This window comes from Antennarius striatus, chromosome 20, assembly GCF_040054535.1.
Source record: "Antennarius striatus isolate MH-2024 chromosome 20, ASM4005453v1, whole genome shotgun sequence".
Taxonomy (NCBI): domain Eukaryota; kingdom Metazoa; phylum Chordata; class Actinopteri; order Lophiiformes; family Antennariidae; genus Antennarius; species Antennarius striatus.
This window is the reverse complement of record NC_090795.1, coordinates 14,501,314-14,524,000: the sequence shown is the minus strand read 5'-3', so window position 1 is coordinate 14,524,000 and position 22,687 is coordinate 14,501,314. Positions and strand designations below refer to the sequence as shown.

Below are 22,687 nucleotides of genomic sequence, written 5' to 3'. Positions count from 1 at the left end.
TTCGTCCTTATTGAAGCACACTGTCATCAAATAATTCTACAAAAATAAAGGGGTCCTCCCAAAACACACATCCGCCACACCCTGCTCACCTCAGAGCGCCACAGACACTGGATGTTATTTAAAAAGGACTTAAAACATTTTCTTTCTTGTCTTAACTATGTTTGTTTAACATTCTTAATCATATATCTTATTTTATCTTATTTTTATTGCGTAGCACTGTGATATTATTTCCACAATACAAAGTGCAAACATCGTGTCATACTTCTGTGTGAAGTTTGGAGCTATGCCTGGCCTCTCTTTTTCCCGGCGCTCACTGGACCCTGTGGACTCCTGGCTACTACCTGTCGTCGGCCCGGATGAGGTGTTCCTGTCCCGTGGCCCCTGCTTTCCTCGTCCCCGCTGGCGCGGGGTGAACCGCAGCAACCTGCGGCTCCTGCGGCGGGCTTCCCTGACAGCTGATGCTGCGGATCCGCCAATTCCTGCCAGGATTGGCCTGGTGAATGCTAGATCGCTAGCGAACAAGACCTTCATTCTGAAGGATTTCTTCACATCCCGAGGTTTGGATTTTCTCTGTGTGACTGAGACGTGGCTGAGTGTTGGTGAGTCCAGCGCTTTCACTGAACTCTTACCTGACGACTGTTGCTACGTTAACTCCCCGCGGACTACTGGCCGGGGAGGAGGAATCGCGACTGTTTACAAAAGTCAATATAAATGTAAGCAGCTATCCCCATTATCCTCGTTCACCAGCTTTGAACTGAGCCTATTTGAGCTGGGTCGCTCTCACACTGTGCTGTGTGCCGTGGTCTATCGGCCTCCTAAATACAATAAGGACTTTTTAAACGAATTTTCTGACTTCCTGGCTGAAATTATGCCTAAATATGACCGTGTCCTTATTGTTGGTGATTTTAATGTTCACGTGTGTTGTCCTGAAAAGCCAATGGCAACTGACTTTTTGAACCTCATTGACTCTTTTAATCTTGTGCAGTCTGTGTCTGGACCCACACAACAACATGGACACACACTCCATCTTGTTTTATCGTCTGGTTTGCCTGTTTTTAACCTAGAGATTTGTGATGCAGTGTTTTCTGATCATATGCCTGTGCTATTTGAGGTTACTCTTGTCGCTAATACAGTTAAATCTGCCGCTGCTTCTCGGCGCTGTCGTGTCATAAACCCTTCCACCGCTGTTCAGTTTTCAGCCGCTTTTAATCATAACTCTGTCATTCCTGAGTCTGTGGGCAGTACAGAGGAGCTCAGCTCATGGTTTCACTCCACCTGCCAGACTGTTTTAGACTCTGTGGCTCCATTAAAAACCAGGCAGCCTAAAACTAAATCTGAGCCCTGGTTAAATGACACGACTCGTGCTGCCAGACGTGAGTGCCGTAAAGCTGAGCGCAAATGGAAAAAGGACCAACTGCAGGTGTCTCTTCAAATGTTGAGGGACTGCTGGCGTCATTATCAAAAAACTGTGAAAAAAGCGAAAACAGAACACTTATCTAATATTATCCTCTCTAACTGTCACAAACCTCGTGTTTTGTTTAAAACAATTGATTCAGCTCTTAATGCCAAGCAGACTGCTGGTATAGAGACTTCTCCTGTTGTCTGTGAAAATTTTCTTCACTTCTTTATTGACAAGGTCTCTTCTATAAGGGCTCTCATCTCACCTCCTGCTTACGACCCCTCAATCTCTGTCACCTCCTCTGCTGTTTTTGAGCAGTTTGAACCCGTGACACTGTCCTTTTTACAGGAGATTGTTGGTCAGTTGAGGCCCTCAGGTTCTCCAAATGATGCTGTCCCTCCTCGACTGCTTAAAGAGGTTTTCCCCACTGTTGGAACTTCCGTTCTCACAATTATTAATAGCAGTCTCCCCTCAGGTGTCGTCCCTGTCTATTTTAAACACGCAATAGTGCAACCTGTGATTAAAAAACCTGGGCTAGATCCTACAGATCTTACCAATTTCAGGCCGATCTCCAAACTACCTTTTCTCTCAAAAATCCTTGAGAAGATAGTCTACAGTCAATTAACAGACTTTCTGAAACACTACAATATTCTTGAGGTTTTCCAATCCGGTTTTAAAACCCTGCACAGCACAGAATCAGCTCTTTTAAGAGTTTTAATGATATCTTTTTAGCTACTGACTCTGGTGACTGTGTTATTTTAGTGCTTTTAGACTTAACTGCTGCATTTGATACAGTGGACCATGAAATCCTGATCTCCCGCTTGGAGCAGTGGGTGGGCATCAGGGGCATAGCACTGGAGTGGATCAGGTCGTACTTGGCAGATAGAACGTTCTGTGTCAGCCTTGGCGACTCAGTGTCCTCCTCTGCTCCTCTCCTGTGTGGGGTCCCACAGGGCTCAGTTCTGGGCCCTCTTCTCTTCTCTCTCTATCTGCTCCCGCTCGGCTCAATACTTAGGAATCATGGGATTCACTACCACTGTTATGCGGATGACAGCCAGATTTATGTTCCACTCAAAAAGAACAATGCATACTCTATCGCTGCATTAGTTAAATGTCTTGATGACATTAAGGCCTGGATGGCCCTGAACTTTTTGAGTTTTAATGAAAAGAAAACTGAAGTGATGTTTTTTGGTGGCACCGCTGGTACACCCCTTCCAGATCTGGGTTCTTTGGCCCAGCATGTCAGGCCAGCCATCACTAATCTTGGGGTAAAAATGGACTCAGGTCTCAAGCTTGACAGCCAGATCAGGGCAGTAGTGAAGTCCAGCTTTTATCATTTGAGGCAGCTGGCCAGAATAAAACCAATTCTTTCGAGGCAACATTTCGAAACAGTCATCCACGCCTTTGTCACCACTAGGCTGGACTATTGTAATTCTCTTTATGTGGGGGTTAGTGCTTCTTCCATCTCCCGTCTCCAGATGGTCCAAAATGCTGCTGCACGTCTGTTGACCAGCACCCGTAAACATGAGCACATTACCCCCATTTTAGCCTCACTCCACTGGCTGCCCATACATTTTAGAATCCATTTTAAAATTCTTTTATTTACTTTTAAATCCCTGAATGCCCTTGCCCCACCTTACCTCTCTGAGCTTCTACACCGCTATGTACCTGCTCGCTCTCTCAGGTCAGCTGATCAGCTGCTCCTGGATGTGCCTAAAACCAAACAGAAGCTCAGAGGGGACCGTGCCTTTGCTGTTGTGGCACCCAAATTGTGGAATGATCTGCCTCAGCAAATCAGACAGGCCTCTTCTCTGTCTGTTTTTAAATCTCGCGTGAAGACCTACCTCTTCTCCTTGGCTTTTAACATCTAGATAGACACCTGATTTTATTTTGTCTTATCTTTTTTATCTTACTTTATTGCTCTGATTATTTGCTTTTGTTTTTATCCATATTTTATGTTTTATGTTTCTAGTTGATTAACTTTACTTATAATATTTGAGCCATTTTGTCTTATCTATAATGTTTGTTCTTTTTATTCATTCGCCTGTACAGCACTTTGGTCGACTGCGGTTGTGGTAAAGTGCTCAACAAATAAAGTTTGGATTGGATTGGATGGTTTTTTTTACTGAAGTTTAAAGTGGTGAAGACAATACATAAGAGATTATTTTGTTCAAATAAAAATCCTGTAACATCCAAGTTGCATGAAAAATCAAGTATTGTAAGCTTCCCGCCCACATGATATGAATGTAACCACGATAGTAACAAGATGCTTTTAAAGGGTCCACCCACACATAAATAGCCACTGGCCGCAGCCCTAGATCTGCACAAGGTCCATGCTGACCCGTGTCCAATGAGAAAAGCGACAGATGGTTCATTTGAAATACGACAGAATGGTTTAAGGAACACTGACGACTTCAAGGTGTTGACTTCCAGATTCCTTGTACGATAATTGATCGAGCGTCTGCAGGATGTGTTGAACAAAAGAACTCATGGAAGTGCTACCTCACCTTTAAAAGGCCTTCACGGATCTGCTGGCAAAGCACAACTTCAGGGGTCTGGTGGAGTCCACCACTCAGTTTGTCAGCTGTGTTGGTGGCTTATGGGGTCAGGGCTGTCCATCCATTTTCTTCCGCTGTATCTGCCGCATCGGGTCACGGGGAGCTGGAGCCTATCCCAGCTGGCATAGGGCGTGAGGCAGGGGAAACTCTAGGCACGATGCCAGTGCACACACACACACACACACACACTCCTACTGGCAATTTGAGACCGGCCAATTAACCTGTAGCGGATATTTTTGGAGGTGGGAGGAAGCTGGAGAACCCACGCAGACACTGGGAGAACTTGCAAACTCCGCAGAGAGCGGCACTCGAACCTGGACCTGCAGTGTTGTGCGGCGACAGCGCTGTGGGGTCAGAGCATTATGTCTAAATGTTATAACTGCTCTTTGTGCAATTCCTTATGAGAATGTGACACTGTAATCCAGAGTGTATGCTGTGGTACCTTCTAGAGCTTTATTGTCAGATCCTTCGACACAAGACTTTTCACACTTGTCTGGATTATTTATTAAAAACATTGATATGAGTCAGAGCAATCTTAACTGGAAAATCTCTGACTTCTATCACGATGTTGGGATATGCTTGTATTGATGACAATAGTATTTATAAAATTAAATAATGGTGCCATGTTAATAAAACACATGATAGTGCCGTGTGAAGGATCTAGTGCTGACGTCAGGGTCTGTGATGCTTTCCTCATCAGTTAATTTGATTACTTTTTCACTATTGTAGGATTTCATCTTGACTTGACATCAAATGTCATGCCAGTGACAACATTTAAGCAGTTACTGAGGTACATTAACTTTGTTTATAATTATTCACAGAAGCTATGAAATATTGATAAGCTCTTCAATATCAGAACAGCCATCTGTTCAGCAGTTGATCCTGAAAATTTTCAGTTGATTGAGACACAGATCATTCTGTTCAAGGGTTGCCTGTCTCACAGGTAGTACATCCCAAAAAACCCAAACCCTGATGGGTGAAAGTGTGGTTAAGAGCAGGTAGCTCTGAATACATGTACAGATTTGAAGTGTATCAGCTGGGCAAGGAGCGGTCAGTGGATTGATAATAGCTGACACTGTGACAACACACAGCAAAAGAATCACAGGGTACTTTTGCACTATTTCTTTTGCGCTGTTCCACTCATTCAGGCATAGCAACAACAAGGCCTCTCTGACACTGGTAGATGCAAAAGCAACAGGTTCCTGGGAGCACAACTGAAATTGAAGCCTGAAAAGAAATTCAGACGAAGGAAGGGCATCTTGCTCGTTTGTCACCAATGCTGAAAACGTCATCACCTGTTCACTCGAAGGCTTGATAGTTCAGTGAACTGCGTTGGCCGGTCCCCACCAGATGTAGCCCAGAGATGGATCATGAAAGGAAAAACACATACCCAGCATCCAGAGGCCAATTTCATTGCGGCTGTAAAATCAGCATGTAGATGTCATTTATCAACATGTCACAATGTCTGTTATGGTTGAGAGTCAAACTCTACTGTGCAGGCTTGCTGAAGTTTACATTGACCTCTAAGTAAGCAGAGATACACCAGGAGCGGATATAGAGGCATGCATGTTGGACTTCGGCAAGGCTGCCCTCTCACCGGTTTTGTTCATAATATTTATGGGCAGAATTTCCACAGGCCTAGTAGAATGTTCAAAGAGCCATGCCTGAAAATTTTTAGCTAAATGCAGCTGTCCATGCAGCCAGTTGAGGGGTTTTCACATGTCTAATTTATATAACTCATCATACATAGCGTGACATTCTCGTTCAAATGTAATATATAGCTGAGCAAACCGAATGCATGGATGTGATATGTACAGTATCTCTCCACCTGGAGATGTGAATCATATTTGATCTCCTAAAGTCAGAGTGGCAGTGCATATAGAATGTGGAATGTACAACAGGACGTAGGCTCATAAAAAAAGCAGTTACATAACCTACAGTTGTCCATGTGAAAACTTACATTCCTATTTTTTCTAACTCCTGTGGGAGATGTTCAATTCTCTAACCTGCAGCATAAATGTACTCCCAACCCTGTAAAAATATGATACCTCATATGATTTCTGTGATGTTTTATCAGACTTTGATGTTTTAACCTCTCATAGTCTTCATATGTTTTTAGGGTGTTCCTGAATAAATGTTAAATAAATGTTAAATAAATAATTCCATCACCAAACTGATTTTTTTGATTTTTGCAAAAACACTTAAATCACATTCAAAGATTTTGCAATTTTACATTAGATGAAGCACTGAGGAGAGGATGCCATAAAATCAAAAATTGCTCACGTAAACCAAGTGGAATAATTGCTGCTGCAGATTTTAGGTGATTAAGCATATAAAGAAAGGAAACATTCCATGGAGCATTACATAAGTTATCATTTCTGCAGACAGATGTAAATACCAATACAAAAGTCAAGATTGAATATTAAGTGTTCTGAAGTGCAGTTTTGGTTTGACAGGTCAGTAAAATATTCAAACGAATATAAAAGGTGTCATAGTTAATTGTTTGCATGTGTAGAAAATACAACATGAAATGGAGAACAGGATGCAATTATGAAAAATGTTTAGCACCCCTCCTCGACTCCTCACAGTCTCTCAGTTTTATGACCACAAGCTGGAACGCCAATAAATACCGCTAGTCTTACATTTTTTGGTCCAGTTTTTCCTTCATCACATTTGAAAATTGTGTCATGGCTTTAGATGACAACATAGTTGTTTGCTTTTATTTATGATTTCTTAGTATTTATTATTATTAACCATCCAAGCGGTGCCTCCAATTTTTGTTGCACACTTGGACGTAAATAAACGGACTTCCAGGCGTGCATGAGTTTTTAGGTTCATTTACTTGACAAATGCTGAAACACACAGACACACGCACATCAGCCTATTCTCTGCGCCGCAGGCAGTCCATATGCACAATATACTTGCTAATCACCCCGCAAAATACTCAAAACATTCCCCTTATTCAGCACATTCATCCCAGTTGTATTTTAGTCAGAAGGCAACACTTTCATACGCAAATTATACATCCACATCCTTTAATGTACTTTTACCTACCTGAAACACAGACACACGCTCATCAGCCTCTTCTCTGTGCGCCGCAGTCTGTCCATATACACAAAATGGCATAGCTGCCGCGCCTTCCTAAGGACCCCTAAGGCCACCTGGCTGCCCAAATTACCTGTGTGAACTCTGCCCATTATACCCATGCCTTCATTCCTAAAATACTAAATTTGACATGCATCTGAACAGAATATAAACCCACAAAATCATAAACTGAAATAATAAAAATTACAAAAAACAATACAGGGTGATAGGGGGTGCTCAGTGTTTCTTAACATATGTCCCACAGATTGATTGGTAGTCCTATCTAAGGTGGGCTCGACTGCTCCCTGCCGCACTGTGTGTCACTGTCATACTGATATTAAGCCACCTTATATCTGTATTTCCTTTGTCGCACTCGAATAGATTGTTTAAAAGAATCTGGAAAAGTGTCTCTTTAATACACAGAAGTGTGCTGCGTTCCGTGAGTCTCGGAACACAGCACACACACGGTTGCTGTCAGCCAAAAGCACGCGTGTACCGTCTTCTTCTTTTCCTTTCGGCTTTTCCCTTCAGGGGTCACCACAGCAAATCAATTGCCTCCATCTAACCCTGTCCTCTGCATCCTCTTCTGTAATGTGGTGGAAAGTTTTTAATACAATAAAATAATACAATAATATAACAAAATAATATCATTTAATTGAACCAAAGATCTGGAGTGTTGTGTGTGTCATATTTTTCAGCGCTTGTGAAGGTGGCCCCAGGATGTCTCGAGGTCATGAAGACGCTGCATGAAAATAATTCCTGTTAGACCATATTTGGAAATGCTTGCATGACTGTGGGTATCCTTGGAAGAAGTTCGACACTGACAGAAGCAGCTAGCCAGATCATTTCATACACTGTACTTGAAATTAGAATGTACGTATGTTTCTGCACAGGGTCATCCAAATAATGTCTGCAGCAGATCCTCACAGGGTTCGTATGACTAATTATATTATGTCATCAAATAGTTTTGTGAAACTGGCGACTTGATATTTTTGGTAACGTCTGGAGGTCATGACGTACCAACTGAAAGCCCGTAAAGAACTGGTTGAAAGCAGATGGGCCGAGGTTAATACCTCCCCCTAGTCACACCTTTAGGGTATAAAGGTGTGACTAGGTGTCACACCTAGTGTCATGAGAAAGACACTTGCGACACCTAGGTGTCGCATGTGCCACAATACCTTTCGCAAGTACCTTTCATTGCACTAGTGGGGGTTTTTTTTCTGTATTCCTCTCTGTTTTCTCTGTCTCTGTTTTTTCTTCACCAAGACTTGTTATTGCTTCACATATTTTTCAGGTGTACAAATAAATGAACATTTTTTACTGCATTGTGTGTTCCAGAGAACAAACAGCTTATTTTGTTTGAATTTAATAGAGGAAAATATGTATTGTATCCATTCCAAGAAAGAGCAAAAAGTACAAGCCAGAATTTGATTTAAAAATTTTATTTAACCTTAGCCTTTATTTAATAGCATTTGGTCCTATTATATCAAAGATTTCTATTTTAAGTTTCATATTTAAAAAAAAAAGAACGTAATAAAAACAATCATATAAAATCATTTTAAGGCTTTGAACCTTTATCATCATATTGAATGTGCCCCTTAAAATACTAGTTGCCAACCAATAAATTACCTAAGTGTGGTATCGTGCAATACACTCCCCATCCAGCTGTGGCACTGCACTACGATATTGAAGGGATAAAATGCATGAAGAAGAAGAAGTAAACACGTTGTGAAAGTTACGGATTGTGTCTGTCCTGCTATCTACTTCCCTCGATCTACACACACAACATATTGGCGACGAGAATGGCTTGTATCGGAATCTCACAACCTCCTGCTTTGCTTGAAACCCCGGGTGAGCCTACAATGCTGTATACGACGTGGATACAGATGTTCGAAAATTACCTGCTAGCACTGACTAGTAATGACATGCCGGACAAACGAAAGCGCGCACTGCTGCTGCACTGTTTAGGCACGGAAGGTCAGCGGATTTTTCTTTCCCTTCCCAACACTGGCACTTCTTACAAATCCGCCTGTGATGCGCTTAAAACTTTCTTTGTGCCGAAGGTGAATGTCGTAGCTGTGAGGAGCAAGTTCCGTCAGCGTGCACAGAGACCTGGCGAAACGACAGTACAGTACATTGCTGCATTGAGGGATTTAGTTGTTAACTGTGACTTTGGTACGTTTGCTGATGATATGATTAGGGATCAATTCATTGACAAGACGTCCTGTACGAGGATCAGGGAACGCTTGCTGTTGGAAACGGACTTAAAGCTAGAGAAGGCGATCGCTATTGCTACACAAATCGAATCAGCGATGGCAGAAGCTAAGGCTATCGCCCCTGTGCACGTTCGTGATGCCCTTGTGAAACTCGTGCAGCCGAGAGGTGATGGTGCACACAAAAAGCATCAGGACAAAGGCAAGTCTCAATCTACAGTTCAACACAAAACCTGCTACCGTTGTGGATCCAACTCTCACCTAGCAAACAACCCCGAATGCCCTGCTAAAAAGGCAAAATGTAATCACTGTGGGAAAATGGGACATTTTAGTAAAGTGTGCCGCAGTGTAGTTCCTACGAAATCAGTGCGTGAAGTTGCTGTTCCAGACCTTACCGTGTTGCATGTAGCCCCACCAGCTGCAGTCCCAAAGCACCTTACCTGTACAGTTGCTCTTCATGTTAAGGATGAACAGTCTCTTAATACTGAGCTGCTTGTGGACACTGGTTCAGCTGTCTCCATTCTTCCAGAGAGCACCTACAGACAGTCTTTCATGCATGTGCCTCTCTCAAAGCCTACTGTACGCCTGGTGACCTACATGAAGAAGCCGATTCCAGTACTGGGCTGTCTTAAACTTACTGCCACATTCTGCAACCAGAGCGCACAAACCGACTTCTACATCGTTCCCGATGGCAAACCACTGCTCGGAATGGACCTGTTCACTGCCCTGCGCCTTCACATTCACGATGGGCAGATCGCATCACCTGCTGCATCTGTGGTGAGTCACGCCGTCAACGCCGCCAGTGCTTTAGGCGTTGCCACTGGTTTCATACACAAAGTTAAGGTACGTGCAGATGTGCCTCCAGTCCAGCAGAAGCTGCGCAGGCTCCCATATGCTGTGCGTGACAAGGTGTCGGAGGAGCTGCAGAGACTCGAAACCGATGGCATCATTGAGAGAGTGGACTCATCTGCCTGGGTGTCGCCTCTGGTGGTCGTGAGCAAGAAGACAGGTGACCTTCGTGTTTGTGTGGACTTACGTGAACCTAACAGGGCTGTGGTGATCGACAGTCACCCGCTGCCACACATTGAGGAAGTTTTCACTGAGCTCCGTGGCGCTACAATGTTCTCCACGATTGACCTACAAAATGCATACCACCAAGTGCAGATACATCCAAGCAGCAGAGATCTTACCGCTTTTATAACACAAGATGGACTTTTTCGTTTCACGCGGGTGCCTTACGGCCTGGCCTCAGCACCCAGTGCCTTCCAACGCATGATGTCTCAGATCCTGGCTGGTCAAAAAGGTGTACAGTGCTATCTGGACGACATCATCGTCAGTGGGGAAACGCCTGAAATACATGACACCAGATTGAACGCCGTTCTTCACTGCTTACAGGAGAGTGGGCTGAAGCTCAATGCAAAAAAATGCCACTTCAGAAAGACTGAGCTGTCCTTCCTCGGGCATCTCATCTCTGCTTCTGGCCTTCATCCAGATCCTAGCCACGTACTGGCTGTGGTTGAAGCTCCCCCTCCACACGACGCTCAATCTCTGCGGTCTTTCCTAGGCCTGACTGCGTGGTATTCAAAGTTCATTCCCAACTATGCCATGCTTGTGGAACCTCTCCGTGCTCTACTCAGACAGTCTGCTACTTTCCACTGGTCTGAGGAGGCGCAAGCGAACTTCTGCAAAGTAAAAGAAATCATCACTACCAGCTCTGCGCTTGCCTTGTTCGATCCTTCCCTGCCAACTGTCGTGACAACAGATGCGTCAGACTATGGCATCGGTGCTGTGCTGACACAAATGAAAGGCGACACTGAACAGACCATTGCATTCGCTTCCAGAACACTTACTGCATGTGAGCGCAACTACTCAACAGTTGAAAAAGAGGCTTTGGCATGCATCTGGGCGACTGAAAAGTGGCGTACTTACCTCTGGGGCCGTCACTTCACTTTACGGACTGATCATAGCCCTTTGACCACTCTACTTACAACCAAAGGCCTTGGACGCGCAGGCATGAGAATAGCTCGCTGGTCTGCTCGCCTGCTGTGTTTTAACTACACCATTGAATACAAACCGGGCCATGAGAATGTTACTGCAGATTGCTTGTCGCGCTTGCCTCTTCCTATCACAGATGACCACGAGGAGATGGAGCTGGAAATGGTGGCTGCTGTGTCCCCTGACTTCGCTGCGGTCACAGCTGATGAGCTCTCCAGTGCCTGTGATACATGCCCTGTGCTACAGCAAGTGCAACACTACATGCAAAAGGGATGGCCTCGTACTGCAAAAGGCCTTGACCCCCTCATCGTGCCATACTTCCGTGTGCAGAACGAGCTGGCTGTGCAGAACAGTGTCATTGTGCGTGGCACTCACCGTGTTGTCGTACCGCGACAGCTACAGGAAAAGATGATCCAGCTTGCTCATGCTACACACCAAGGGATCGTTCGCACCAAACATCGACTGAGAGACTTGTACTGGTGGCCTGGAATGGATGTTCAGGTTGAGTCCGCCATCAAATCATGCGCTACCTGCCTGCGGCATGATAAAACTGCAACCACCCGTACTGCCCCCTTACAGCCGGTTCCTACCCCAACTGCAGCCTGGGAAAAGGTTGCTGTGGACATTGTCGGTCCCATTCATACAGCGCCTGCTGACTGCCGCTTTGCCATCACTCTCATTGACTATTACAGTCGATGGCCCGAGATTGCCTTCTGCTCAAATGTGACTTCTGCCTCTGTCATGACTTTCCTTGCCACTGTGTTCAGCAGAGAGGGTAATCCACAGGAAATTGTCACTGACAACGGCCCTCAGTTCGTGTCAGCTGAGTTTGAAGCTTTCCTTAGTGACAGGAACATCCAGCACTGTCGCAGCTCTGTGTACTACCCACAGGCCAACGGTGAAATCGAGCGTTTCAACAGAGTCTTCAAGGACGGCCTGCAAACCGCCAACATCGAAGGTAAATCACTGAAAGCCTTCTTTACTGAGTTTTTACACACGTACAGAGCCACACCACATGCCGTTACTTCAGTGTCCCCAGCTGAACTGTTGCATGGTAGACCACTGAATACCAAGCTTCACATCACAGGTCTGCACTCCATGCGCCCCTGCTCTGAGAAAGCCAACATGCTACAAAACGTCCAAAACAGACAACAGAAGTCGAAACAATACACAGACAAACGTCGTGGTGCCAAATCACCAAGCTTCCAGATTGGCTCTGCTGTCCGCATCCGCAAACCTGGAGTCATTGCCAAAGGACACTCAAAGTTTACCCAACCACTGACAGTGGTAGCCCAAAAGGGTCCTGCCACTTACTTGCTGTCCGATGGAAAAGTGTGGAATGCCTTCCACCTTGCCCCCTTTTCTTCCACCTGTGCTGCTGCTCCAGCATCACTGCCTACAGATGCTTGTCTCCTGCCAAATGACCAAGGTGCTGAACCACCTGAACCTGAAACTGCACCCTCACCGCATCAGTCTCCAAGTGTACCAAGAGTACGACGTGCTCCCGCATGGTTTAAGGATTATGTGACTTAAAAAAAAAAGAAGAAAAAAAAAGAGAGAGAAATGATGTGGAAATGTGCTTGGAAATGTCCTTGAAATGTCATTATACTGTTTGTTTATGACTTGTGATCTTCATACAGTATGCTTATGTTCACAATGTTTACAATAGGCCTATGGCTTATCTTTGATAAATACCTGTAATTTGGTAATGAATATGACACTACTGTTTTCTATTTGTTGATACTTACCTCAGGGTTACTGCTTATTTTACAGATTAATGGTAATCTACTTGTTATTTCTACTTGCTAATGGAGTAGATTCTCATGTTACTGTTCGAGGGTTTATTCTAACAAAAGAGGAATATGTGGTATCGTGCAATACACTCCCCATCCAGCTGTGGCACTGCACTACGATATTGAAGGGATAAAATGCATGAAGAAGAAGAAGTAAACACGTTGTGAAAGTTACGGATTGTGTCTGTCCTGCTATCTACTTCCCTCGATCTACATACACAACACCAAGGCCTTCCATCCAAGTAATAATTTTAGAAAGAAGAAGAAATCTTCTGACTATGTGGTTCTTAACAGACCTTGAGTTGATGAACCACAACTGATTCGTAAGCCATGAAATGACAAAAAAAACCCAGATACAAAACAGGCCGAGCAGGAGTATGTGTAAATAACAGTACAGTATCATCAGCATAAAAACAGAAGTCTGCATTTTAATGGCACAACATTTTTTGTGAGCAGCAAGAAATAATTTTTTAGTGCATCTGTCACACTTCTGAAGTAGCACCTTGTAGCTGTATACCCTGGGTTAGTAGGTTTGTAAACCACTGGCAGAAAAACTAGTGGATAAAGAGGATCACATAAAATATTCCGGTTGACTATTTCAAAAGCTTCGGAGAAGTCAGTGAGTAGAGAAAGACAACGTCGTTCCAGTTATGTCATTGTGTTTAGGGAGAGACTGGAGACACGAGAGTCATTGTCGGTCTGAAGAAGCTTGTGCTACTCATTTGTGTTTACAGTTCTAATGATGAAGCTAAGCGTCAAGAGAACCAACTGCAACAGCAAACACACCTGTTATAGTCACTTTTGAATTCCACAGCAGTATTCATGAAGGGAGTAACAAATGCAGCTATCCAGGCTCCCTTTGAGATCTTTCAGTCTCTGCTGAGCCAAAGACATGTCATTAAGTACTTCAAAATTTTGAGCAGCTGTATAAACAAATTCACCGTAATCATAACCTGCTTTTAGAATAGGTCTCTAGCTGATTCTTTGTTTCAAAATCATAATGCTGAAATGATCTTAATGATGTATTCCTTTAAAATACCAAGGGTAAGGCTAGCAGAAACTGGAGAAAACTCATGTGGTAATGATCCTTGTAGATAGAACACGTGAGAAACAATCTTCCACTTCCATCACCATTGTATCATCATTGCTTTGGGGAATTTAATTCTTTGTAATGATATGCTGTAATTTTAACAAAGCTACAGTAATGGCTTGGTGGTGGGGAATAACCATGTGCGTGACCTTCTCTGGTGACGCTGATTATAACCTTTCCCTAATCAAATAAAGAACACATCAGAGCTCCTGACGTTAGCCTGAACCCCCTGACATCTAGTATTCATCAGTCTTCTCTCAGAGAAGACTGATGAATACTATATATATACTGTATATATACTGAATATAAATTTATTTTTCTTTGTAAATTACAGGCCATGAAAAATATTTTTTGCTAAAGTTTTACTATTACAGGCAGTTTTGTGATGCTGTTATACCCAAACCTATTATGTAATCATCAGCGATGAATGCGGTTTGTTAGGGGATTTTTAACATATAGTTCATAGAAACCTTTAGGGACACCATTCATACTGTACTCTTCTCTGTTGTTATTCTTGGAAGTGTTAATATAGTCATTTCCTAAGTGTGACTGACTAAACGATCTTGTTTTTGAAAACATTCTTCCACCTCTGGCTTTAGGAAAAGCCCTGCTGCTTCATTTAGGCCATCTCCACTTCTCAAAAGATAAATGCAATATATCTCTAAAATGTCCTTTCATCACCACAATACAACCTCCCTGGTCTGCATGCATTTCGGCCAATTTTACTGTGCACTTTTAAGAAAAAAAGGACCAAATTAAAGGCTGTATCGAACCCCTCAGGTTGCCTGCAAAATTCCCTAGAAAGATTTTTAACAGCATTAGTCCCGTGATTTTATCAACAGTAAATGGTTCTTTGTCCTCTGGTTCCATTCTGCCTCCAACATGATTACATTATACACTTCTGACGAAGTCAAGCCTTGACTCTACCAATTTTCAAAGCCTTAGACCCATTTCTGAAAGTCCCTATTCATCAAAAGTTTTGAAGACTTTGTTCTGTGAGCAGCACAGTGGCGCAGTGGGTTCACTGTTCCCTCCAACGAGAAGATCCTGGGTTGAAATCATCAAGTAACTGGATGCACACAGCTGAGATGCTCCAGCGTAACCTGTGTGATTAAGAAAATGAAAGATGAATGTTTATTCTGTGTTGATAATGTTATATGACTACTTCACCCTCATTGTACTGAATTCACTGAATTTGATCTTCTGGATCACCATTTGGCTCAGCAAATTACTTTTGCGTCAAATAAGTAAAGAGACAGCTCCTCTGACATGTGATGTTCCCCAAGGATCTGTCCTTGACCCCTTGCTATTCTGTATTTTTGTTATGCTGTTATGCTACATTTGGCACATATTTAAAAAACAACATCAATTACCAATGTTATCTTCTAAAACTCACTGAAGACAGAACCCTCCAAACCTGCAGCCAGAAGCCCACAGATAATATTTGACATTTAACACTGTTCCAACTGAGGGGTACCTCCGAGTTCAAACCCTTTTTTCGGCCCCTGTTCATGACAAGGTAATCAATGCCTTTATGTCATCGTATTTAGACTATTGTAGTCACTTCAGTCAAATCGGAGCCACAATATTTTTTCATCCCTTCAGCTGGTAGAGTACGTTACATTCTGTCTGCACCTGTCTTTCTGTCCTTCTCCCTCCTGTCATTATTTCTCTATCACTCTCTCTCCCTCTCTCTATTTTTGGCTCTCCTCCTATGTACAGTATGTCCTTGTTTCCTCTCTCTCTCTAAGGACTGTTGAAAATCCTACTATTGTTTGTTTTTGAGATTTGAATTCCTTTGTGCTTGAATTTCCTATGGATTATGTGTAAACGGGATTATCTGGTTTGGCTTTTATGAAGAAACGTGATTTTAAAGATCTAAATCAAATCTCTCCATCTCTGTCTCTGTCTCTGTCTCTCTCTCTCTCTCTCTCTCTCTCTCTCTCTCTCTCTCTCTCTCTCTCTCTCTCTCTCTCTCTCTCTCTCTCTCTCTCTCTCTCTTTCCCACTCAAGCAGTCAAAGCAGATGATCAGCCAGTCTGGGTTCTGCTCAAGATTTCTGGCTGTTAGAGGGGATTGAGGTTTTTTTCCTCCATCTCCAAACTGCTTGCTCATGTAGGGCAAGTTGGGTCCTACAAGAGCAGGTCTTTCCCTGTCCGACCTGGAAAGGGCCTTGAAACAAATTTTTGCTATGATCTGGCACTATATAAATGAAATTGAATTGAATTTGATTGAATTGAATTAACATATGAAGATAATGGGGAGCGGCGGTGTCTCCGCGGTAGAGCAATCATCTTGTAGACAGGATCGCCCAGCCATTGGGGGTTCGAATCCTGCTACTGACAGAACATCCAACCGAGTGTGAGCTGACGGTGGGAGGTGTTGGCTCACCCCCTAGCCATTGCCGAGGCGTCCTTTAGCAAGGCGCTGTCCCCCCTACAATATGCTCATTGGGGCGTGACCCTCGTGCGCAACCCTTTACTCCGCCTCCCTTGTACCACTATATGTCCTCTCTGATGACTAATTGCATGCCTACAGGCCCCTTGTGTGTGCTGTGTTCAGGGGCCTGTAATCCTGTAACCCTGTTTGTGTAATTAACACATACTGTATATGTACATGTGTGAGCGTAAAAAGAATTTCCCCAAGAGGGATGAATAAAGTATAGATTATTATTGTTAAATAATAATGGATTTGATTTTTATTGTGTTTTTCTAGGCACTTAAAGACACATGTGGATCCATCATTCATTCAATCCTCAATCATACATGATGATGGTAAACTACGTATGTAGCCACAGATGCGTTGGGGCAGTCTGACAGAAGCGTGGCAGCTAATCCGCGCCTACGGCCTCTCAGACCAGCACTGGAACAATCACACACATTCACACACCAATGAATCCCTCCCTGGAGGCAAGGAGGGTAATGTGTCTTGCCAGAGGACACAACGACAAATGACTGGGGAAGCGGGAATCGAACCGCCAATCTTCTGATTGATCCTTGTAGATCAATCAGAGAATGGGCAGAAGGGTCTCTACCACTTCTGCCCATCAAGATAATGTCAGTCTCGCTTGAAAATCTTTTCGCTGGCTACCTGTGAGTTTCAGATTTTTTTTGAAGATTTTGACCAGGAATTTGCAGATCAGTTCAGGAACATTCTGCCTGCAGAATCAATAAAATACTTAATGTTGTTTAGTGGGCTCATTTCTGTAAAACAAGTTGAGATGCTCTAGAATTTAAAGATTTAGTTCTCTTGGTTTTGACCCACTATGTGTATGGTATGGTTTGATCAACCAGATCAACCAGTTTGATCAACCAGTCCTTACTCTTTGTGCTATATTCTGACTGTACAAATACATTTAGATCATTTCATTGGAGCGGCAGTGGCTCAGTGGTAGAGCGCGCAGTAGAGCGGGTCGTTCAATGTTTCAAGATTGGCAGTTCTTTTCCGCTCCCGCCCACATCAACCCCCGGAGGTGAGCTGACAGTGGGTGGTGTCAGCTCACCTTCAGAGCACTGCCGAGGCACCCTTGAGCAAGGCGTCCCCCTTAAAAGTTACTCATTTAGGTGCACCACGGAGCTACCCGCCACTCTACCTCCTTTGTGTGATGATGTGCATCTGCTGTGTTCTGTTTTGCCATATTCATTTGTTTCTGACTTTGTCTTTTGTTTATTGGTTTTCAGGTAATGTACTGATTGGTCGTTAACCAATCCGTGTTTAGTTTTTCCCCTCGTCAATTAGAGTATCATTAGTTCCACCCGCACATAACATAGCACCCTGGTCTCTCTATTTAAGGCACTTCAGGTTTGTCGCAGCGTAACACAGTGTCCATTAGAGCAGAGAATCTTGTATGCCTGATCGTTATTGTTGTTCCTAGACCGCTTCCGTACGACCACAAGTTTTGCCTTTTCTGCGTTTGTTCTGGATTTTGATCTTTGCCTGTTGACCACGATTTTTGTATTTTGATGCCCCGTGTATGACCTTTTGCCTGTCGGATTACAATTTTGCCTGCCTCCTTTGTATGGTCTTTTCCTTGATTTTCTGGCTTTGACCCCTGCTTGGATTTTGGACCACCAACTGATTAAAGGTTTTTGATTAATTGACACCTTGACACTCGCACCTGGTTCCTTTCGGAAATGGTTACAGTACGCTGCGACCTAAAAAGGAACTAAGTGCGAGAGTCAAGGTGTCAAAGACAAAAATCATGGTCAACAGGCAAAGGTCAAAATCCAGAACAAACGCAGAAAAGGCAAAACTTGTGGTCGTACGGAAGCGGTCTAGGAACAAAAATAACGATCAGGCATACAAGATTCTCTGCTCTAATGGACACTGTGTTACGCTGCGACAAACCTGAACTGAAATGGAGTGCCTTAAATAGAGAGACCAGGGTGCTATGTTATTTGCGGGTGGAACTAATGATACTCTAATTGACTAGGGGAAGAACTAAACACGGATTGGTTAATGACTAAACAAAACAATCAGGGGAAACAAACCAGGTGCAGTCAATCATGAATGCAGTGGTAACAGAAAACCAGAAAATTACATAAACTGAAAACCAATAAACAAAAGACAAAGTCAGAAACAAATGAATATGGCAAAACAAAACGCAGCAGATGCAGATCATCACACTTTGCATGTGTACAGGCCCCCTGTGTGTGTGTTTGTGTGTCCACGGCCTGTACAGACATATATATGCATGAAAAACATCAAAAACTAGCTTAGTGTGCCACTAATTTCCCTGCAGGGATCATCAGTATATAAAATTAAAACATTTTTTAAAATTTAAATGTATCAGATCAATCAATACCCTTTTCTCATCAGCAGAGGCAATGAGGCACACCCGTGCATCATGCATGTGTCTCGTTAGCAGAGGCTGACTTTTAAAGCCAGCCTTTGTCTTCTCTAGAGCCAGAAGAGTCCTTCTGCTTCCTGCATGCTGCCTTTTGTTGAAATGTTGTCCTGTTTCCAGTGCTTTGAGTAACAAATTGAAAAATCTGATCTTGTGCTTTTGTTTGTTCTGCCAATGTAGAGTTTACTCCTGAATTTCTGTTGCTCCTTTTGTGACTATTCGCCTTTGTTTTGGTTTTGTGATTATTTTTTTTGTGTTACTTTACCCTTCGTGGTGATTTTTAGTTTTTAATCTTTCCTGAAAGGTGATTCTCAGTTGAACTTCTATGTAATTAAACCTTTCTTCAGTTTACTGTGCATCAAACAATAACAAATGTAAAGAATTAAGCATGGAACGTCTTGAATTTACTCCTTTTTTGTCATGATCCTGATGTATTTATCATTCTGAAGCCAGCTTTGGTGAGCACCATCTAGTTTAATGTAAAATAAAAGTCCTTGCACTGCTTTAGACACACTCAAGGTTGGTCCACTTTTTTAACCCTACCCCTTGTTTACCAGTGCTCCTCACTTTTTGACTTCCCCCCAGAACAGATTGAGGAGTGGTTAAACTCATTCATCTCGGAAATGGGACACACTCATCACATCAGTAGATATCTTATGGTGCAGATCATTGTCACAAACCTTTGGATTAGGGTCAACAGACAAATTTATCAGTCAAGTCACTTCCACAGCAGATATCTGTACTTCAAGAATTTTGAATCGGTGCCTGTTTTGAAACCATAAAAGTATTCTGATTTCATACAAGCCTACAAGCTGTTCCCATTGTCAACTAGTGACCAATCTGACCTTAGTCACAGGGCTATATGTGTGTGTGTGTGTGTGTGTGTGTGTGTGTGTGTGTGTGTGTGTGTGTGTGTGTGTGTGTGTGTGTGTGTGTGTGTGTGTATGTACGTATGTATATGTTTGTTTTATTGTCCAAAACTGCATGGAAAGTTATGTTTCTGAATAATGCACCACAGAAGGAACTGGGTTTGGGCCCTAAGAGTCTGGATAAGTCTTTGTCTGGTCTCATGTTTGGGTCTTGGTGTAACTGACAGAATGCGTGTACCTTACTGCCTCATCTGTTCTGTTTACTCTACTTTACTTAAACATTGAGTGAAGATAGAAATATAATGTACACAACCCTAAGACAGGTTTAAACTGGCAGTATGCATGCCTCTGCCAAGGCTGAACAGCCCTACATGTCATTACACATTCTGGCCCAGATTCAACTCAAACTAATTTTGATTCATTGGGGGGAAAAACATCATGTCTAGCAGCTTAACAAAAAGTGAAAACTATGGATTCATTGTGAAAACAGGAAGCCTATACTAATTTTATTATGCTTCTAAAATCTGCTTGTGTAACAGTCTAAAAGAGAAAATGAAAATCATTTTAAAAATTCACTCTCTAATAATCTGTTATCAGTGTCTTAATTAGCATTTTAATAAGTGTGAAACCTTAAGTAAAACTACTGCTGATTACTTTCCTGACAGATACAGCGCATGCCCCTTTAATCTCCTGCCCCCTGAGAGGCGGGAGATTAAAGGGGCATGCACTGCACTTGTACAGCCCCTGATTCATAAGATCTAAACTCAGAGACGGGTTTAAAGCTCCGGACAACAACCTTCATCTCTAGTCTCAAGCCAGGAAAGCAACACATCTTCTTTAGTCTCTTTTGACCCCGTGGAGTAGAGGCAGCCTAGCTGGTTACTGTCAGGATGAAGGTGGCTCCGTCCTGGTTCTACATTCTACACTTGACCCTTGTTAGTGCTGGATTCCTACACGACAACCAATTTTATCCCCCCCCCAGGACTTGGTCTGGCAGCAGAGAACAAGCCCTTCGGACCACAGGTGTGTGGTTGGTTTAAATGGTCATGATATTCCTGCCGTAGTTACATAATTACAGTAATTGGTGAAATTTTATATGTTTAGTAAGTCTATCATATATAAGTAACTTAGAGGAACCTGTCATGAAGACAGGAGGCTTAAAAATTAAGATGTGATTTAAAATTACTCTCAATTTGGAATTAAATATAAAAAAATTTTTAAAGTAAAGGAACAACAGTACACATTAAAATATTAGGCTGGTAAAAGAGGAGATATTCAATACGGATGAACTGGTGTCTCTAGATTGTCCACAGGTGTGGAAGATTGAGTTCATGTAAGCACATGACAGGCATTCGGTGTATTTCAATCCAAACAAATGATTTGAAAAGTTTGAATTATTTGATGTACTGAGCAAATCCTGCGGTAATTTATTAACAATGGACTGAGAATATTAGTATGGTAATACAGAATATAGAGTTTAAATGCTTTAAATCATTGAATTGAATGGACCAGCTCACATGTGTTGGTTTTATTCATAAAACCAGCACATGTGAGCTTGACCCCAAGCTCACATGTGCTGGTTCCACTAAATTGTTGAAGTAATCATTATTAGGTTGTTTAATCCGATGGTTATATTTAGTTACTTTCGAAAAGTAGTCGGAATTGAATGTCTTTAAAATTCTTGGGTATAATCTTGTGAGCAGGTGTTAATATCCTGGAATGTACTAGGTGTGGTATATCATGCAAGTAAGACATATGATAATTTTCAGAGATATGAGCAATAAAGTTATATTACAGCATTGTTTCTTTTTTAATTAATGGAAAGCTGCACAGTGTCAATTGTAAGATGACCAGCTGCTTATATGTTGCAGGACATAATTCTGCCTCTGAAGCTTCTAAAGGCAATTCACAAACTCAATACCAACACCAACTCACTCAGGCACTCTATTTTATTTCTGCATACTCCAACACTGCATGGGCTCACATGTGCATGAAACTCCAGGTTTTACCTGCACTGTCACAACGGCAGTTTGAGTCATGTACAGGTTTTACATCTACACAACCCTAGCAATGATAATGGAAATAGATAGATAGATAGATAGATAGATAGATAGATAGATAGATAGATAGATAGATAGATTAATGATCCCAAGGAAATTCAGGTGAAAATTCAGTAACCCAATGACTCAAATAGTTGGGCATAGCCCACTTTCAGGTTGTGACCCCAACCTCACATGTGCCGGGGGGGGGGGGGCACATGTGACACCGTGGGACATGCATGGCAAAACTTGCATTTGCTGTAACATAATAAAGTGTCATTTCACATCCGCTACAGTAGATGGCAGTGCGCTTTCACATCCACGTGCAGTTTGCTATTGCTTTTCGAGCGTGAAAAGGGAGTATAAACTCCCCTGCTATGGTGTGGTGGTTTTTTGCACTTGGCACGCACACACACACACACCAAAGATTCAGAAGCACTGGATAAACCCATAACCCATACAGTCATAATTTTTCTTGAGATTTTCTTTGAGATAAAGAATGAAATGTTGTGCAGTTCCGTACTTTGACTTTTTCATCGTGATCTGGTAGAGACACTGCCTCTCCTCCACATACCACTGCTGATCTTCACTACAGGAGTATAGAAAATGTCAAAGCAGGGACATAGACTTATTTTCTTAGTAAAGCAAGTTTATGTTTATAATCTATTTATTTATTTATATATTTATATATAAGCCCACCAGAGAGGAAGCATGTTTTTTATCTTGTTCTTTTCGGTTGGGAACGATATGTGATACTGTTTGTGCATTTTGTCACGTGATGCAAACGTACCTTGATTTTTGT

General features: G+C 42.6%; 1 protein-coding gene across 3 annotated transcripts in view; it reads left to right on the top strand.

Annotated features, from left to right (window-relative positions):
• Positions 1–267: 267 nt before the first annotated feature.
• The window catches only part of LOC137587661 (agouti-signaling protein-like), a 34,930-nt gene continuing 12,510 nt past the window's right edge, over positions 268–22,687 (top strand). For 2 of the 3 annotated variants that reach the window (XR_011033956.1, XM_068304233.1), the window contains exon 1: positions 268–599. Coding sequence is in view for 2 of the 3 variants with exons in the window: in XM_068304233.1 (XP_068160334.1) it covers positions 284–599 (316 nt within the window). In the remaining variant the exon portion in view is untranslated. The remainder of the gene's footprint in view (positions 600–22,687) is intronic. The other variant, XM_068304234.1, reaches the window with a different exon arrangement.